This window comes from Neoarius graeffei, chromosome 28, assembly GCF_027579695.1.
Source record: "Neoarius graeffei isolate fNeoGra1 chromosome 28, fNeoGra1.pri, whole genome shotgun sequence".
NCBI classification, from domain to species: Eukaryota; Metazoa; Chordata; class Actinopteri; order Siluriformes; family Ariidae; genus Neoarius; species Neoarius graeffei.
The window spans coordinates 51,567,357-51,586,899 of NC_083596.1; the positions used below are offsets into that span (position 1 = coordinate 51,567,357).

Below are 19,543 nucleotides of genomic sequence, written 5' to 3' on the forward strand. Positions count from 1 at the left end.
AAACCGGTTCCCGCTGTGACGTCACGCGCTCAGGGCTGGCTGGCTCAGCGGGGCAGCGCCAATCACAACGTTGCGGTTGATTTTAACTCTCAAAAATATATTTTTTATTCCCATTTATGCAGCATGCAAGAGTCAAGGATGGAGATACTATCCACTCAGGAACTTATTTAAAAATAAAGGCTCTGCGTATCTGCTTTAAACACCATCAACACGAGGCTAACTGTTCCTGTTTGTGTGTGTGTGTGTGTGTGTGTTCTCAGTCTTATTAATACTGGAGTGTGTCTGTACAGTGCTGTGAGTCTCTTCATCCAAAATAAACCACCTCAGATTTCCTCTCATCCCAAAGCTGCTTCCTTAAACTGCAGGACGATTATCTCGAACTTCCTGAACACTGGACAGAACCGTGTTTGTGTTCTCTCTGTCAGCCTCTGCATCACTGCATAAAATGACCTGCAGCGCACGGACAAGAACACAAACGAGAATTTCAGCAGAATTCTATACTGGTTTTAAAACTGACTGAGGGTTCTACAGAACACCAAATCACTTCTGGAACTCTTCATAGTGTCTAGAACTCACTGAGGATTCGATAGAAAGCATCACTTCTCAAACAAGGACTGAGAATTCTCTTCAAGTGTACATCTTTTCTAGACCCCCCCCCCCAAGGGTTCTACAGTTCTAGAAGTGCCTGCATGTTCTCTACATTGAGTGCACCGTCACTTTTAGAGCAATGACTGACAATTCTCTAGATCATTTCTGGAACTCTCTAATGCTTGTCTAATCTTGCCACGTAAGTGGCGTGTGGGTTGAACACCAAGAAATGAGGCGTATTTTGTCCAAAATTAAAGTCCTGTGACGTACAGTACATGGTGTATGTGTGGCGTTACTGTGGCGTATCTGGGGTTTGTATGGGGTTCAAGGGATGTAAAGTTATGGTGTACTGAGGAGTATGTGTGGTGTATGATGTGTTGCTACGGTGTAACCGTTTCGTTGGCATGGCATTTCATTCTTACGTGTGACATTGCCGCTGCGTACCTGCGGCATTCACGCTGCATTCATTGTCATTCGTCACAGTCAAGAAAGCATCATGCCAGTGAAGAAGTCAGGACCCAAGAAGGGCAAAGGAAGAGAGAAGACATCAGCCGCATCCACCCAGCCAGCCCCAGAACCACCTTCATCAGACACACGTCAACTAAAGCGTTCGCACGGCGTAATAGGTGTTCAAGCAATGTTCCCGCTGCGTCACTGCTGCGTAGCTTTCGTTTTTATGGCGTACACATGATGTATGTGTGACGTATCAAAGCTGCTACGTCTGTGCTACGGATTTTTGAGTGTGGACTTAAAAATACACCGCACCCTGGCATACAACGAGATTGTGTTACGCATCCTGGAGTGTTAGTGTAACAGGGTTGAATGTGTTCCCTGAATTTCCCCATCCGTGTTTGATTTCGTGTCCATTTTCCTTTAAGTCCTGTTGTAGCCTGGGGGGGCGGGGTTTTCCCACACCAGGATCTTTTAAATTTGCTGGTGCTCTCAACTCTGCCTCTTTTGCGACTGGCTTCAGGCAGAGGTAGGTGGTATTTATGTGCGCTGTTTTTATTTTGTTGTTTTCTTATTTGCTAGTTTGAGTTTTGTATATCTGTAACGTAGTAGTAATAGTGCATTGTGTGCTGTATGCACGAGTTTTGCTGTTTTATTTCTATGTGCATTAAATCAGTTTAGCACACTTGCTCACGTTGCAGTCAGCTAGCACTCGAGGCTGGAGTGGTAGACAGTGACCTCCGAAACAGACTGTCACTCTGCGCAGCCCTAACAGTGTTTTGCATGACTATTTTACTTGATTTTGGCAATGTTTCACACAAATATGAATACACAGACTCAATGTCATCATTTAAATTGGAGGGTAAACTCAGATACCCGCCACTGCCCTCCTCTGAATGGAGGCTCTCTAGTTTCCCTGAAAAAGCCTGAGCCTCTGCGCAGTCCCCACTGCGGCAGAACCAGCAGCACGCCTCGCACCTTGAGACCTATCCTGACACTGTGCACGAATGTGCTCAGGACTGAAACACAAAAAGCACAACTTGTGTAACCTACAGTGTGACTGGGTAGAGTGGTCAGCGCTCTGACATACATCACATTTGAAACTGCGCCTCACATTCTGCCCAGGATAAGTATGCTGAGCAGCTTGCACATTGCACACTAATGCCTTCTCTAGCATGCCCAGCAACCTGTCCAGTGTTGTGCCCTCTGTAGCTGCACTATCTGGCTTGCCCACCCCCACTGTAGACTCACCAGATGGCCTAATGCCACTCATTACCTCATTTACAGGCGTGACAACAGAAACAGTGTGCTGCACTACATGACCCCTTTGTCCCTTGCGGTTTCTTAAATACTCATCCAGACGTGCCTGAACTTCATAGGCCGTCCACTCACTCTGAGGCTTGCTTAGAAACATCACAGAAAGGTCTCGGTCAGGGCAATGCCTAATAAACATGGCAGCGACTTCTACAGTCTGCAGCCACACTGACTTACCTACACTCCCCAGAGCCTGTTCCGCTACCTCAGCTGCATTATTCAGCCTAATCCAATAATCAAGAGGTTGTTCATTGGCATATGGTGTGGTAGCGTAGAAATCAGCAAGAGGCATACCCGAATGCACAGCACTGTCAAAATGCTGTCTGAGGATGCAAAAGACAGCATCTACATTACCAATAGTAGACACCTGGACATTATTATGGCGCCAAATGCAAACTACATCCCTGGCACGGCCCAATAGCTTGCTAAGAAGCTCATCCACAAGTTCCCTCCCAGCGCAGTTACTCTTACTCAGATACCCTCTCATCAAACCCTCCCACTCACACAGAGAGTAGTTGTCCGTGCTATCACCCCTGAAGAAAGGTGGCTCTTTCCGCTCAGACTTAAGGACGAGGTTCAAATTAGAAGCATCAATAAGAGTACCATCCCACAAGGAATGATCTGCAGAGTGTGTTGCTGGTGAACCCGACTGAACACTATTCAAAACACTCACAGTGACACACTGACTAATATTAGCACTGATCTCCTTCACCTGCTCACTACTCAGTCTAACCGGGGTGTTAGACTCTGAAATTGAATGGTGGCATATTCTGATGCATGGGTGTAAATGGTGTAACTCTGTCACCCTCAGCTAAGCCAGGACTACCTGGAGTGCTACATGTGAGAAGGCCCCTCCCCCTCCCAGCACTAGTGTACCCACTATCCATACCCCTGCCAGCACCAGATCTATCCAAACCAAATGTTAGATGGCCCCTCCCAAAACTACAGTGCCCAGGACTACCACCCCTAACATCCATGGTAATCTAACCATTCAAAAAAATTGAAACGAGGAAAGAAAATGAAGCAGAAAGAAAAAAAAAATCACAAAGCTATATACACATAATATACAATGCTCTTTCGCATCACCCTCAGCAAATGCATGCATGGAGAATTAAAAAATATGCACGTCAGAGTCTTTGTAAAAGATACATGCATCCAATGACGGTTCGTGCGATGACAGAGGTTCCGAAAATGGCAGGGCAGCACTCAGCAACAGGTCCCGGTGGAACGTCTTATCGATGCAGCAACCCCAGCGTTCGGCCACAGCTGAACAGACGAACGGGTCAAACGGCACCACTGTAACGGAGGTCGTCTCCCCTCTCCCACGTTCTCTCTGCGTTGTGTATTTTGAAGGAAGGACGTCACACCTGACCTGATTTTAGAATTTTATTGTTCTGAGATATATGAAAAGAAATAAAACAATCAGGCACCGGAGCAAGCCAGACGCATAACACTCCTGCCAAACAAACCAGGTAAACCACATCAAATACAGCGGACAGGACTGCACTCATGAGGTAACATTACTAGCTGCAGCAATTGAGCTACCACTCCAGCCTCGAGTGCTAGCTGACTGCAACGTGAGCAAGTGTGCTAAACTGATTTAATGCACATAGAAATAAAACAGCAAAACTCGTGCATACAGCACACAATGCACTATTACTACTACGTTACAGATATACAAAACTCAAACTAGCAAATAAGAAAACAACAAAATAAAAACAGTGCACATAAATACCACATACCTCTGCCTGAAGCCAGTCGCAAAAGAGGCAGAGTTGAGAGCACCAGCAAATTTAAAAGATCCCGGCGTGGGAAAACCCCGCCCCCCCAGGCTACAACAGGACTTAAAGGAAAATAGACCCGAAATCAAACACGGATGGGGAAATTCAGGGAACACATTCAACCCTGTTACATTAGCTACATAAGCTGGTGATGCTGTGACGTTCCTTTCTTACTGCCACGTGTCCTGATATGCCGTACACACACAGCAAAATCGGTGGTGTTAATTTGAGTTAAAATTTCTGGTGTTAACTATTCAGAGTCAACAAGTGCTGATTTGAGAGTTATTGTAACACTTACGGTACAGTGCTGAAAAAGCTCTGTAGCTGGGGTTATTTCAAGGAGTCAATACCTAACACTCATTTGGAGTTGATTTCTACGTACATCCGTTTTTTACGCGCTCTTGGGTATGTAGAGGCCGCCAGAAGTTTGGTGTCGAGATCGATGAGGTTGTTAAGGTAAGAACCATACACAACAATTTAAGGCTGTTATTATTTAAATCATTATTAAATATTTTAAATCATTTTTAATAACGTTATTTATTTAAAGCATGCAACATTTTGTCAATGTGGAATGCATACTAAACTGTTTGGTAAAGGCCGGGATTCGTTAGCCTAAGGCTACATCCACACGACAACAGCAACGAGATGTTATTTAAAAAAATATCGCGTCCACATGGGCAACGATCAGTAAAATATCAGCTCCATATGGCAACGCAACGCTTGCTGAAAACGATGCAATACACATGCCACACCTCTAGGGGCGCTGTAAGACAGTCCCTTCGGAGACACCAGAACAATAGAAGAAGTAAGGACGCATGCGCATAAACTATTATGCGCGAGACTTCATATTAGCCACAAAGTCAGGAAAATCTGTTCATAAAATTACATTATAATGACCAAATACAATGAAAAGTATTTTTCCAGTCTCACCTGTGAAAGGTAATCCCATATGATCTTGTTTGGACGGTAAACCTGTTGGTACAGTTAAACGCAGTACATGAATGAGGCATCTTTATTCTCCGCTTTGACCCATCCAATATGGCGGCGAGGATGACGTATGATTCTACGCGGAAGGCGGCGTCTTTAATGGTCTGGAATAAATTGAATGCTACACGTTGATGGATTAATTTGTTCTTCTACGCCCTTTTTGAGGAATGTATTGTAGGACTTAAACCAACATCTGAAGAGGTGAGATCGCTCCTTTTTTTCCCTGTTTTTGCTGGCGGGATTGACTCTGCCCTAAGGGCTATTCTCTCTCTCTCTCTCTCTCTCTCTCTCTCTCTCTCTCACTTTGCACCATTACACAATAAATATTCACAGTGAAAATATTTTGTAAGTGCGTTTCATGAACCAAGTTATAGGATTTGTTGACAACTCGCATCGAGTTCGTTACACTTCTACCCGGCGTGAAGCACTCACAGTCATGTGGTTGTGACGTCATCGTAAACAAATCTGTTCTACTCATCCAGACGACTTCACAACGGCAACGTTGCCAGATCTTTCCACTCTGGAACCCGTTCTCGAAAGATTGCGTTTTGGGGCACCCAAAACGCCGGTGCCGTGTGGACGCCAGGCCGAAACGATAAACAATTGTATTGGATTCACCTGAATCCGTTGCCGTGTGGACAGGGCTTAAGTAAAGCTGACCATCTTCCACAAGTTAATATTGTACCATGAAAATGTGTACATATAATATATAAGTGCTTAACAGTGCTAATGTTATAAAATAAGTGCTAGCCAGTGTTTTATGCCTATTAAATGAAGAGAGGGGGTGTTCTCTTTGAAAAATGCAAACGTTAGAATTTGAATTTGTGGTTGTAGCTGACAGCTAGTGGTAAGGTGAGCTCCTGAGAAAAACACATCTAGCCCATTTACATAGCTGTTAAGGGGGAGAGAACACTCTTGTCAGGAATATTCTGTTAAAAAGGTGAGAATCGCATAAAAGACTGTTGTTCAAGCCAAGTTTTGGTAAGCGGGGCCAGGTGCACCGCAAAGCATGCTGAACTTCTAGCAATAATCGTTGGAAGTAGCTAGGGTTAGGGGGGCTATGGAATTCTGTAGCTTGACCAAGCAATGCATGTAACATTAATGCAGGGATTGATTGCTTGCTAATGGTAAGGTTAGTAAGCTGTAGTTAGCCTGAACAAAGGGAACACTTTTCCCTTCGCTTTGGTTTTAGTGAAATAGGCTACTATTCAGTGTTTTACACTAAATGAAATATATGAGTGGAGGGAGGGTCGTCGCCGCCACCGATATTTGATATTATGTAGCATTTAGCCTAGCATGTCATATGAAAAAACGACTACCACCAAGTAAGCTAGCAATACATAGACAGACCTGTGCATGTGTCAGAAACTCCCGGCTTCAAATGTAAGAAATGCAATTATCAATTTACAAAGGGTGTTTTGTTATCTAAACTACACTGTAAAAAAAAAATCTGTCATTTTAACAGGAAAACCCTGGCAGCTGGGGTGACCAGAAAATCCCTGTAAAAAATACAGCACCCCAGTGTAAACTTTACTGGTTTACAAAATTTAACAGTGATTTGAACAACAAATATATGTTTCGGGGTTTACAGTGCTGTTCTGTATGCATTTCACATAGTTTTACTGTAAATTTCACAGTCATTTTTTACAGTGTAGGAAGCGTGATAAAGGCGCATTGTTGGATGGTGGATTATCATGCTGACATGATAGCTGGCTATAGCTTAAGCATAGACCCTTTTCCACGAAGTACAGCGAAAATGTTTAGCATATTTTAGCGCAACATACAGTACATGTTAACAGTACACCATTATTTTAGACACATTGTATTCTATACTAAGTAAATGTATGTGATGAGGAGATCGCCATTGTCATCTTTTAAATATGTGGATGGATGGACAGTTCAGAGGATTAGCCATGTGATTGAGAGAGGGAGAGAAAAAGATAAATTCTGTGTCGGTAACCAAGTTCAGCTATTTTACCGTCCACACCTGCATGCACAGAGGGGCAGGTCAAATTGAAATGTTCTTGAACAGGGTTGAAAATGGTCAGAGACTGAAAATGGTCTAAAATTGTCACTGCTCAACAGGGCATCACACAATAATAATAATAATAATAATAATAATAATAATAATAATAATACATTTTATTTAAGGTGCCTTTCAGGACACTAAAGGTCACCTCACAATACACATAAATGACAAAAAAAAAGACACAACAATACAAATGCAATAAAATCAAAATAAAATCAGAAATCAGCAGTAGTGGATGACACGTTATAGTGAGTAGGCAAGTTTGAAAAGGTGGGTTTTTAAACGGGTCTTGAAGATGGATAATGAGTTAATGTTCCTGATGTCAGGGGGGAGGGAGTTCCAGAGGCGAGGGGCAGAGCGGCTGAAGGCTCTGGACCCCATGGTGGACAGACGGGCAGAGGGCACAGTGAGGCTGATGGAGGAGGCTGACCTAAGTGTCCAGGAGGGAGTGTTGATGTGGAGAAGGTTGAAGAGGTATGGGGGGGGGGGGGGGAGGTGAGGTTGTGGATGGCCTTGAAAGTGTGGAGCAGGATTTTAAAGTCTATGCCAAATTTGACAGGAAGCCAGTGGAGTTGTTGGAGAACAGGAGTGATATGATTGATGGATGGAGTTCTGGAGACAATACGAGCGGCTGAGTTCTGGACCAGTTGGAGCTTATGGATGGACTTGTGGGGGAGACCTAAGAGGAGGGAGTTACAGTAGTCTAGGCGGGATGTGACTAAAGTGTGGACCAAGATGGCAGCACCATTGGAAGTAAGGGACAGACGGAGGTGGTTAATATTGCGAAGATGGAAATAGGCCGACCGGGTAACATTATTAATGTGGGTTTGGAATGACAAAGAGCTGTCAATGACAACACCCAGGCTCTTAACCTGAGGGGAGGGGGAAACAGAGGAGTTGTCAATGGGGATGGTGAATCTGGGAGTGTTAGTGAGAATGGATTTAGAACCAATGAGGAGGACCTCAGTTTTATCACTGTTGAGTTTGAGAAAGTTGGAGGAGAGCCAGGATTTGATTTCCTCTAAACAGACATAGAGGGAGGGGGGGCGGGAAGGTGGAGGTGGGTTTAGAAGAGAGGTAGAGCTGGGCGTCGTCCGCATAACAATGGAAATGGATGTTGTATTTACAGAAAATATGACCAAGAGGAAGGAGATAGATGATAAATAGGATGGGGCTGAGGACAGAGCCTTGGGGAACACCAGAGGAGAGGGGAGAGGGTTGGGATGTGAATGTCTTTAGCTGGATGAACTGAGTGCGGCCAGAGAGGTAGGAAATGAACCAGTCCAGGGGTGTGTCAGATAATCCAATAGATGCTAGCCTGTCGAGGAGGATGGTGTGGGAGATGGTGTCAAAGGCCACACTCAGGCCCTGTCCACACGGCAACGGATTCAGGTGACTCCAATACAATTGCTTATCGTTTAGGCCTGGCGTCCACACGGCACCGGCGTTTTGGGTGCCCAAAACGCAATCTTTTTGAGAACGGGTTCCAGAGTGGAAAGATCTGGCAACGTTGCCGTTGTGAAGTCGTCTGGATGAGTAGAACGGATTTGTTTACGATGACGTCACAACCACATGACTGTGAGTGCTTCACACCGGGTAGAAGTGTAACGAACTCAATGCGAGTTGTCAACAAATCCTATAACTTGGTTCATGAAACGCGCTTACAAAATATTTTCACTGTGAATATTTATTGTGTAATGGTGCAAAGAGAGAGAGAGAGTGAGAGAGAGAGAGAGACTCTGCCCTTAGGGCAGAGTCAATCCCGCCAGCAAAAATAGGGAAAAAAAGGAGCGATCTCACCTCTTCAGATGATGGTTTAAGTCCGACAATACATTCCTCAAAAAGGGCGTAGAAGAGCAAATTAATCCATCAACGTAATTTATTCCGGACCATTAAAGACGCCGCCTTCCGCGTAGAATCATACGTCATCCTCACCGCCATATTGGATAGGTCAAAGCAGAGAATAAAGATTCATGTGCTGCGTTTAACTGTACCAACAGGTTTACCGTCCAAACGAGATCATATGGGATTACCTTTCACAGGTGAGAAACAACAAATTAATCCATCAATGTGTAGCATTCAATTTATTCCGGACCATTAAAGACGCCGCCTTCCGTGTAGAATCATACGTCATCTTCACCGCCATATTGGATAGGTCAAAGCGGAGAATAAAGATTTGCTGCGTTTAACTGTACCAACAGGTTTGCTGTCCAAACGAGATCACATGGGATTACCTTTCACAGGTGACACTGGAAAAATACTTTTCATTGTATTTGGTCATTATAATGTAATTTTACGAACAGATTTTCCTGACTTTGTGGCTAATATGAAGTCTCGCACATAATAGTTTATGCGCATGCGTCCTTACTTCTTCTATTGTTCTGGTGTCTCCGAAGGGACCATCTTACAGCGCCCCTAGAGGTGTGGCATGTGTATTGCATCATTTTCAGAAAGTGTTGCGTTGCTATATGGACCTGATATTTTACTGATCGTTGCCCATTTGGACGCGATATATTTTTAAATAACATCTCGTTGCCGTTGCCGTGTGGATGTAGCCTCAGATCAAGGAGGATAAGAATGGATGATTGTCCAGAATCAGCTGCCATCAGGAGATCGTTGGTGATCTTTAGAAGAGCGGTCTCTGTGCTATGACATGGGCGGAAACCAGACTGGAACTGTAGGTTATTATTATGGAGATGAGCATGAAGCTGGGATGCCACTGCTTTTTCCAGGATTTTTGAAAGAAATGGTAGGTTAGAAATTGGACGAAGGTTATTGAAGTTGTTAGGATCAGAACCAGGTTTCTTGAGATTAGGTGTTACAGCAAGTAGATTTGAGAAATGATGGAACAGAGCCAGAGGTTAGGGAGGAGTGAATGATGGCAGTTATCAGGGGCAACAGAGAGGGAAGGCATGCAATGACTAAGGAGGTCAGCAGTGGGTCGAGCTGGCAGGTAGATGTTTTTGATTTCAGGATGAGGTCAGAAATGACATTAGGAGAGGGGAGTTGGAAGCTTGAGAACAGTTGAAAGAGGGGGGCATGAGAAGCCAGAGGAGACGGATTGCAGGATGATTGAGGGGTCAGTTGCTGGTGGATCTTACTTATTTTTGCATTAAAAAATGTCATTAGAGAGTTACAGTGTTCTGTGGAGTAGAAATGAGGGGGAAAGAGTCCGGGGGGCGTAGTATTTTGTTCAGCACTGAGAATAGGGCCCTGGTGTTCCCATCACCAGCACTGATCAGACCAGCATAATATTGGGATTTGACTGAGGAAAGGGTGTTTCTATAGTAAATGATGTAGGAGTGATACATTTCCTTGTGAACAGAGAGTCCAGTTTTCTTGTAGAGCCGTTCAAGTTGACGTCCTTTGGTTTTGAGTTGTCGTAGAAAAGGTGAAAACCAGGGAGCAGAGTGAGTGAATGATACAGTCCGAGTTTTTACAGGGGCAAGTGAGTTCAACAGAGTGTGGAGATGATCATTGTAGAGGGTAACCAGTTGATCAGGAGGGGAGGAGTAAATGAAACTGGAGAGGCTGTCAATACCTGAGGAGAGAGCTGCTAAATCAATGTTTTTAATATTACGGAAAGAGATAAGACGTGACTGTTTAATTTTGGACAGTTTTAAGCAGGAGTTGAATGAAATTATCATGTGATCAGAGATGGGAAGCTCATCAGCGGAACAGTTAAAAGAAGTGACACCAGAGCAACAGACCAGATCCAAAATATGTTCTTTAGTGTGGGTAGGGAAGACAATGTACTGTTTTAGACCAAAACTGTCCAGGCATGATGTAAAATCCTTGGTAAGAGCCTGATTAAAGTTGTCCATATGAATATTATAATCACCAAGCATAATTACATTGGGAAAGAAAGAGCAGATGTGAGTAAGAAAAGCAGAGAAGTCATTAATAAAATCCTTGTTAGGTTTGGGTGGGCGATAGATAGTAACTAGGACAGTTGGAGTCGGACCATTAAGTTGAAGAGCCAGAGTTTCAAAAGATGAATATGCTGGAACTGTAACATGTGAGACAATACAGAATCTTCTGTGAAAGTTGTCTGGGTTTGTTATTTAGCAAACCTCGTTGCCACTTAAACCATGGGTTAAATATATGGTAATAGTTTCATTCCACCCCTCCCTCTCCCCCTAATTTCTCCACTGTTGCTGAAAGTGAAATGCCTCAGTGTAAAGAAGTACATCAAATTGTACGCAGGCTTCACTTATTTAGAATTCATCAGTGAAGGTAAGATATCCTTAGACGCTGAACAAAATATGTTGCCCATGTATCAGCTCATCAAATCACAAGACTCTATGTCGCTCATCTATAGAGTTGGCAAGCCGCCACCGTCATTTTGTATGCAGCGAATTAGCATTTTGAACCTTCCGGCTCCCAATGAAAAATTCCTATGAGAAAATGAACGACGTTATGGGAAATCAACAAAATAGCGCAGCGGATGGTTAATTAACAGGCTGAGCGCCTCCGCATTCGTTGCACATCAATAAAAGCTACGTTTGCGTGTGTGTGTGGTCTTCAGACCCGTTATATCTCAGATATCTGACTGTTGCTACGCCTTTGCTATCAGGAAGCCAGACTGGACTACAGGAATCCCTCATCCCAGGTTGCTTTGCTAGTGCGTCACCAAAGCAACAGAAGCTAACTGTAGTTAGCTTTATGATTGATAATCGTACGTTTTCTCACAACAATCATGGAGTTAACTTAGGTTAACATACTGATTATAGAAGAGTTTGATCACTATAGTCTGTAGATTAGTGTGAACAGGCTGTTTAAGGGACTATGGATGTAACGATAAGATACATGAAAACGAGGTAAGTAAAGAGTTATTCAGTAACCATGGATACCAATCTCGAGTCCGAGGCTTGCCACTCACGCCAACCGACACTCTGTAGTTTGCTAGATTTCCTGCTTTAGCTTTTTGGTAGCAACATTGTGATTTTGACGAAACAAACTTAACATTTTGTTCAAAAATCAAACGAGAGATGTATTTTAACTCGGCAGACCGAATGCGGAGGTCGTCTACTCACGTGCTTTCGCTCACACCTTATTTGCGCCGGGTATGCAAAAGGACCATTCATTTTCCCATAGGGATTTTCACCTTGGGAACCTGGGGGCGTTAAATGCTAACACGAAAAACTACAAGCTTCCGGGTTTCTTGCCAACTCTATTTAAAAACTATTTAACTGTTTATTGTAATGTGTCACGTATTTAAAAAAAAAAACACTTTTATTTATTAATGACAGTTCATATTGGAAACATCAACCTTGGTTAGTACAGGGCAGTATAATTGTTGCTGCAGATTTGTTTAATTTAGTCTACCATTTTAAAGACAGGGAAGGGCAGAGTTACTGACCCAAGATGCAGAGTACCATAATACCGCTCTTAATAAATACTAGCCTAAAATAAAAAAAGATAAAAGCTTGTTGATCAGTTATTCAGTCTGTTTCGGGTGACTTTATGGTTACATTCTCTCTTTCTACAGCCAAAACCAAGTTTGGACTTCTGGATGCTGCTCATCTTGACATTTTCGATGAAACTGACGCAGCAGTTGACGAAGACATTTTTCTTGAGTTATTGGAGGCCCATCCAGACCTATGCCTGACAGTACGTCGAAGGATTTCAGATGAAGGTAGATGTTATCATAAAAACGTACGTTGTCAGTGTATAGCCCAGTCAATGTACAGTAGAGCCAAGTTTTTGCTCCTTGATGCAGATGACATTGACCTTTCTTTATGCAATGTACATGGCGATGGACAGGGTTGGGTCATATTTGTGTAGAATGTTGTCTGAACATGAACATGGCAAGTGTTGTGTAATTATTAATGGAATTGTGAAAGAGTAATGAAAGTAATGATCCCTTGTAAAGATTTTTCTCCTTTAGCTCATTCTACACCATCTTCCTCGGATACAGTATCTTCCCTCACGGTTACCATATCACTTTCATCAAGTGACAGTGACCTAAGGGAACAGGGCATTCCCGCAGGCCGCAGTAGATCCAGCAAAGAAGACGTGGGCAGTTCTGCAGTAAAGGCTTCTGTGTCAGAGGCTGCAAAAGAGGTAATTGAGAGTAGAAAATGTCTTATGTATTTCTGAGTTGACACCATTTATAAATTGTCATACTGAATTGAAATTCAGAACATGTGGTTCCCAACTTGCCCGTTATGAAAGTAAATGTTATTGATTTGCTTCTTGCCAGATGTTTGTCTTTCACTTGTTTTTTGACATTCCTCTAACCTTTAACCTTTACCTACAAACATGATGTGGTATGTGTTTTCTGTCTGATTTTACATAATAGAAAGAATTGAACACCAATTTGTTTTTGTTTTTTTTATTATTTTCCCTTTTATATGAGCAGATGGTTGAAAACGCCTCGAATAGGAAGCCTGGCGGAGAGCATATTCTGGAAGAATACAGGGCAGAAAATTCACTGAGCCTCCGCACCCGGAGACAGCTTGTTAACATATTGGCAAGTGATGTGACCGAGAGACGGTAAGAGGAATAATAATAGAAATGTAATGACGGGCCATATACTGTATTCTTGTAACGTATGCTGTAACTTCGAAAAGTAAAACTGACTCAACATTGTTGTTTGTCTTTTCTCTATAGCAGGATTCCTTCCCATCAGCAAAGGGAGAAGTATGCCCTTGGAATTATTACACTCTTTCCTTCACTGAAGGATCCCTTTTCTCCAAAGGTCTACGGTATGTGAGTCATGCAGTGATGGTAAAGCAGCACAGATTTAGTTTCAGTTTTCATCATGGAATAACTACAGTAGCTAAAAAAGTGAAATGATTCTTTTGTGAAATTCTGTGCTTGGTCTTAATTTCTCTTTGATAGTGACTACTAATATATTGTCATATAACTGCATTTGAAATTGTGGAGTATTTTAAGTCCATGTTGTTTAAGATGCGAAATCACAATCAATGATAGGGCCCTGATTGGAAGTGACTCAGGGTATAGTGCACATTAACTTGAAAATAGAAAACCTGTTACATAATAATAGTTCTTTTGTTTCCTTTTGCTGCATCTGCACGTGCTGTAGGATCATATTTGATGTTCATTTTCTTTGTTTAAATGTAACAGGAGCATTTCTACGATGGGGTGAAAGGCACTGGATATTTAGTGTGGCGCCTCAAGACCATGTCCAGGTCTACAACCAAACGGCCAGTGAAGGAAGTCTCAGTGCCTCAAGAACAAGGGCCAAAGCGCCAAAGATCAGCAACCACACTGCCTCAGCAACTTGACGGAGATGCCTACAAGGAGTCCATTTCATTTCTTGTTCACTCTCCTGATGAAGCAAGTGTATTTCAGAAGATGAAATTGACGTTCCAACATCGCCAGGACCTGGTGCATGACCCACAAAGAACTGCAGATGTCTTCAAAACATTTCCATGCTTTTTGGATGTCAAAGGACTAGTAAGTCATACATTTGACATTTTCAACTCTAGTCTTTATCATTGTTTTGCTCACTTAGATGGTAGCAGTAAAAGATGTGATCATTGGTCATCCCGGTCTCCTGGTATATCCCATATTGGTCAAAATCACTTAATGTAACATTAACAATGCTGAGCCCTGGCTTTATATATATATATGCTTGTGTATGATCAACAGGTCAATCAAGACTTCCTGCTGCTGTTTGGTGCTGAAACAGCCGCCAAGTTGCTTGAGAAGTGGGACACCTCATTCAAGCCAAAGGTTATCAAAGAGGCCAAACACCTGACTCAGTCAACTGGCCTGTGTCGTCTGCTAAAAACTGCTGAGAAACTCACAGAGAATGATGAAAATGGTACGCTTCACACCATGCTTGTTCGATATTAATAATATTTATTTTTACGTTTTCATTTTATAAATTGTTTTATAAATTCCACCCCAAACAGACTGGGACAGTGACATGGCTTCTCTGCTGCTGCTTCATCTTTTGCCACCCACAGCTGGATGGAAGAGGAGGACCAAAATAAGTCCAAGTGATGCAGCAGACAAAATGGTGCACTTTCACAAGGTAAATATGTTGCCTCACTTTTTAAAATCCTACAAGACACTTTCAGCTCTGCACTTTCTAGTTTTTCCTCTCCATGTGAAGTATGTTTTTGACAAGACTTAGTACGTAGTAGTAAGTTAGTAGTAAGGCACATGATCTCAACCTAAAGGGGTGGTTTATACTCAGCATTACTGAAAAGTGTATGTGTTTTTTTTAAAAAATCTCATTTGTTTTTAGTCATGCTGCAGCATCGATGAACACCTGCAAGAAAGAGATGGTAAACAACCATATATCCTCGCTGTTGGCCGAATCCAGAGCAGGATTGACACCTTCTACATCGCAGTGGACAAACAGCTCATCCCCTGCCAAGCCACCAGCTCACTGAGTGCTTTTGATGAACTTTTCAAATCCCACTAAGTGTTCAACTCATCTTGCGATGAGTCACTGGTTCATCTCTACAGTTTTGTGCAGACTACCATATTCAACATTGGTGCTAAATCAACAGACGAGTCACTGCGTGTTCGTGAGTTGCATGCCAAAATTTTGAACGAAAACAATGTTTAGAAGAAGAAGAAGAAACCTTTATTTGTCACAGGCGCACGTCAAGCGCAGTGAGATTCATCCTCTGCATTTAACCCACACTGTAAAAAAAAAAAATTAGTCAACCCAACTTAAAAATGTAACGCAACCTGCTGCCAAAGGATTTTGAGTAAACTCAACTCCGGGCCAAATAGTTGTGCTGACTTGCTCTTTTAAGTCGACACAGATGAGTATTTTATGTTGACCTTACTTTATTTCGCAAGTTCAGTGCATTCAAATTGTGATGTTGAAATAAATTGAAATAATCATTCCAATTAACTTGGAAAAGCAAGTTGGCACAAAAAACATTAAGTTATCCTAAATTATTCTTTTTTGGGGGGCTTTTTCCACCTTTATTGGATAGGACAGTGTAGAGACAGGAAATGAGCAGGAGAGAGACAGGGAGGGATCGGGAAATGACCTCGGGTCAGAATCAAACCCAGGTCCCCGGATTTATGGTAGGGTGCCTTATCCACCTGAGCCACGACACCCCAAAATGTTCTTTTAAGTTCACATGGAAGAGTATTTTATGTTGAGTTGACTTGACTTGCCTTTAGAAGTTCAGTCCAACAAATTTAGTTGAAATAAATTGAAATAATAATGCCAATTAACTTAGAAGAGCAAGTTGGCACATCATGGTTCTAAGTTGAGTTTACTCAAAATCCTTTGGCAGCAGGTTGCATTACATTTTTAAGCTGGCTTGACTATTTTTTTTTTTTACAATGATTTAGTGTGCATTACATTTTTTAGTTAACACAAACCTCTCAACACTTAAGTTCTACTTCACTTTGCCTATTATTACACAAACAGAAACAAATACCGTCATACAAGGAGGGAATTCCCTGGCCTCTGTTGAGGAAAGCTTAGTCTAGACTCCTATACAACGTCTCGTGTCAGTTTCCACGGACTTCTCACTCCACCCGACCGTTGAAACTTTCGAACTTGTGAAGTGCGCATGCGCAGTGGCATCGGTTAAGGGGCGTCAATCAGCACTTGAATATATAAGTTCACTTAACTTAATTTTCCAGTTCCGATGAACTTGTGGCGAAGGAAAGGCGTCTCAACTATTTTTTTTTAGTTGAACAATTGGAAGGGAAATTTGTTCATTCAACTTAGAATCCTTTTTTCACTCAACAATTTTGCAAGTTACATTTTTTACAGTGCATCTGAAGCAGTGAACACGTGCACACACACCCAGAGCAGTGGGCAGCCATGCTAACAGCGCCCGGGGAGCAGTCAGGGGTTTGGTACCTCGCTCAAGGGCACCTCAGCCCAAGGCCGCCCCACGTCAACCTAACTGCATGTCTTTGGACTGTGGGGGAAACCGGAGCACCCGGAGGAAACCCACACAGACACGGAGAGAACATGCAAACTCCACACAGAAAGGCCCTCGCCGGCCACGGGGCTCGAACCCGGACCTTCTTGCTGTGAGGCGACAGCGCTAACCACTGTGCCGCCAAAATTTTTATCTGTCATTTAAACACCGTTTAAATGTTTTATCTGTCAAACTCTGCATAGCACCAGTCAGGCTTTGATAAGTCATTTGCGACTAGGCCACAGTTTTTATCCAAGCACCAAATTTAAGTTGGCCTGTTCACAAGATAGTTGTGGATGTCAGTTCACTACATATTCTGGTTTAAAAAAAAAAAAATTTTAATAGTGTTCATGATGAAGATCATTGTGAAAGTGGTGATCCAGAAACCTCAGAGTCATTTCAAGATGATTCTGACAGTTTACAAGATACAGAAGTTGCGGAAACAAGTGTCATACAGAGCCTTGAGGCTGGGTGTTCTGAAAACAATGGATCAGGTCAAAGAATGGAAGAAAAAACTAAAGCTATTTGTACTACAATCGTTGGTAAACTCAGTGGTAGTGATTTGGCAAATAGTTTTGTGTCATCACTTGTATGATTTGGAAGATTTTGCTGATGGACTGCACTGTCAGTTTAAGCATAAAGTACTGTCCATTGTGCCAATAGACAATCCTGTTAGATCTACATTGGAAAAATGTCTTGAGACTTTTGACAACCCAGTTGAGAGCTTGGATACTGAAGCTAAAAGAAAGACATAATTCAGTGAAAAATGGGGAATTGTGGAGCCAGTGGAAAAGACTTTAGGAATTCGTTATGATACAAGGTTAAATAAAAAATACGGGCACTTATGACCAGGTACCAGTGAAAGACACTTTTGTGTACATTCCAATTTTGGAAGCAATCAAATTTATATGTCACAATTCTTATATTTGCAAGCTGCTTGCTAAACCATGTTTATCAAAAGAAGACAGATATGAAGACTTCTGTGATGGAAGTTACTTTAAGTCTCATCCATTGTTTTCAAAACAACGGACTTCTTTGCAAATTCAACTTTATTACGATGACTTTGAGACTGCTAATCCATTTGGTTCCAAACATGGTGTTCACAAAATTGGTGTAATGTACTTTGTCCTCAGAAATCTGCCTCCAAAGTTAAATTCTGCATTGATGAACATTCATTTGGTTGCATTGTTTCATGCAGAGGATGTGAAAAAATATGGCTTTGATCCTATTTTACAGCCTCTGATTGATGACATAAAATCATTGGAGAGTCATGGCATTGATTTACCCTTCTCATCTGGAAAGGTCCATGGCACTATATGTCAGATAACCGGGGACAACTTGGGGATGCACACAATTTTGGGTTTTATAGAGTCTTTCAGTGGACGTTACTTTTGTTGTTTGTGCTTAATTGCAAAAGATGATGCTCAGAGTGTGTATACTGAGGATGATCCAAAGATAATCTTACGAGGGAAAGAGTTTTTTGAAATGCACTGCAGTGAGTTGCAATCTGATCCTCAAAAGCTGCATGTGTTTGGTTTAAAAAAGAATTCGACACTATGCATGGACATTATGCATGGCATTCTCGAAGGGGTGGCACAGTCTGAGATAAAGTTGCTGTTGGAATATTTATCAGAAAATTTTCTGCCAAAACCTGCTCTTTTGTCATGGATCTATGCTTTTGACTATGGCTACTTGGAGCGCAAAAATCGTTCAACAAGGGTGAACTTGGACAGTAGTGGCAATAGTATAGGCCTCAACTCCATTCAGACTCTTTGTCTGGTAAGAAACATTCCTTTAATGTTTGGTGACATTGTGCTGGAAGGAAATCAGAACTGGACCTTGCTATTGCTTCTACTGCAAATAATTAACATCATATTCTCTCCGTCTGTTAATAATAATAATAATAATAATAATAATAATACATCTGTTTTGTATAGCCCTTTTCATGGTACTCAAAGACGCTTTACAGGAAGTTCAAACACACACACACACACACACACACACACACACACACACACACAGATACAGACAACAGATAAATAGTAGACAAAAAAATAAAAAAAATAAAAAATATAATTTAAAAAAAAAAAAAAAAAGTAAAAAGTCCACCAAGTAGGGGTCAGGATGTAATTCCCGTGGTGTAGCAGCCACAGTCCCACCAAAAGGCGCACAAAAACAAGTCCCACATCTCCAGCACCGCCGCCGTGACACCGTCAGCAACATCGCTCGAACACCACGCCATGGATCCACAAAGTGAGCAGAGAAGCTCCGCCACGCAGAGCGTTGTTGTGTCCCAAACCGCCTGCACAGCCGCCGCGACACCACCAAGCAACATCGCTCGGAACATCACGCCAAGCATTAAAGCACAGAGTGCTGGACAACCACGATGTAAAATGAGCAACGAGCTCACTGCAGTCCACAGCTGGGAGCACAGGCATCACCCACAGCGAACCAAGGCCTGGAGGGAACCGACGCCCAAAACTGGGTCCGGAGCCACACCACAACCGGCGGAC

General features: G+C 42.5%; 1 protein-coding gene across 2 annotated transcripts in view; it reads left to right on the forward strand.

The window, feature by feature from the left end:
* Positions 1–13,157: 13,157 nt before the first annotated feature.
* Positions 13,158–19,543, forward strand: part of LOC132875487 (uncharacterized) — an 11,034-nt gene continuing 4,648 nt past the window's right edge. The window contains exons 1-7 of one of the 2 annotated variants that reach the window (XM_060912287.1): positions 13,158–13,215; positions 13,514–13,647; positions 13,765–13,859; positions 14,242–14,574; positions 14,770–14,944; positions 15,036–15,157; positions 15,374–15,659. In XM_060912287.1, coding sequence (XP_060768270.1) covers positions 14,299–14,574; positions 14,770–14,944; positions 15,036–15,157; positions 15,374–15,553 — 753 coding nt within the window. In that variant the 5' untranslated portion in view covers positions 13,158–13,215; positions 13,514–13,647; positions 13,765–13,859; positions 14,242–14,298 and the 3' untranslated portion in view covers positions 15,554–15,659. The remainder of the gene's footprint in view (positions 13,216–13,513; positions 13,648–13,764; positions 13,860–14,241; positions 14,575–14,769; positions 14,945–15,035; positions 15,158–15,373; positions 15,660–19,543) is intronic. The other variant, XM_060912288.1, reaches the window with a different exon arrangement.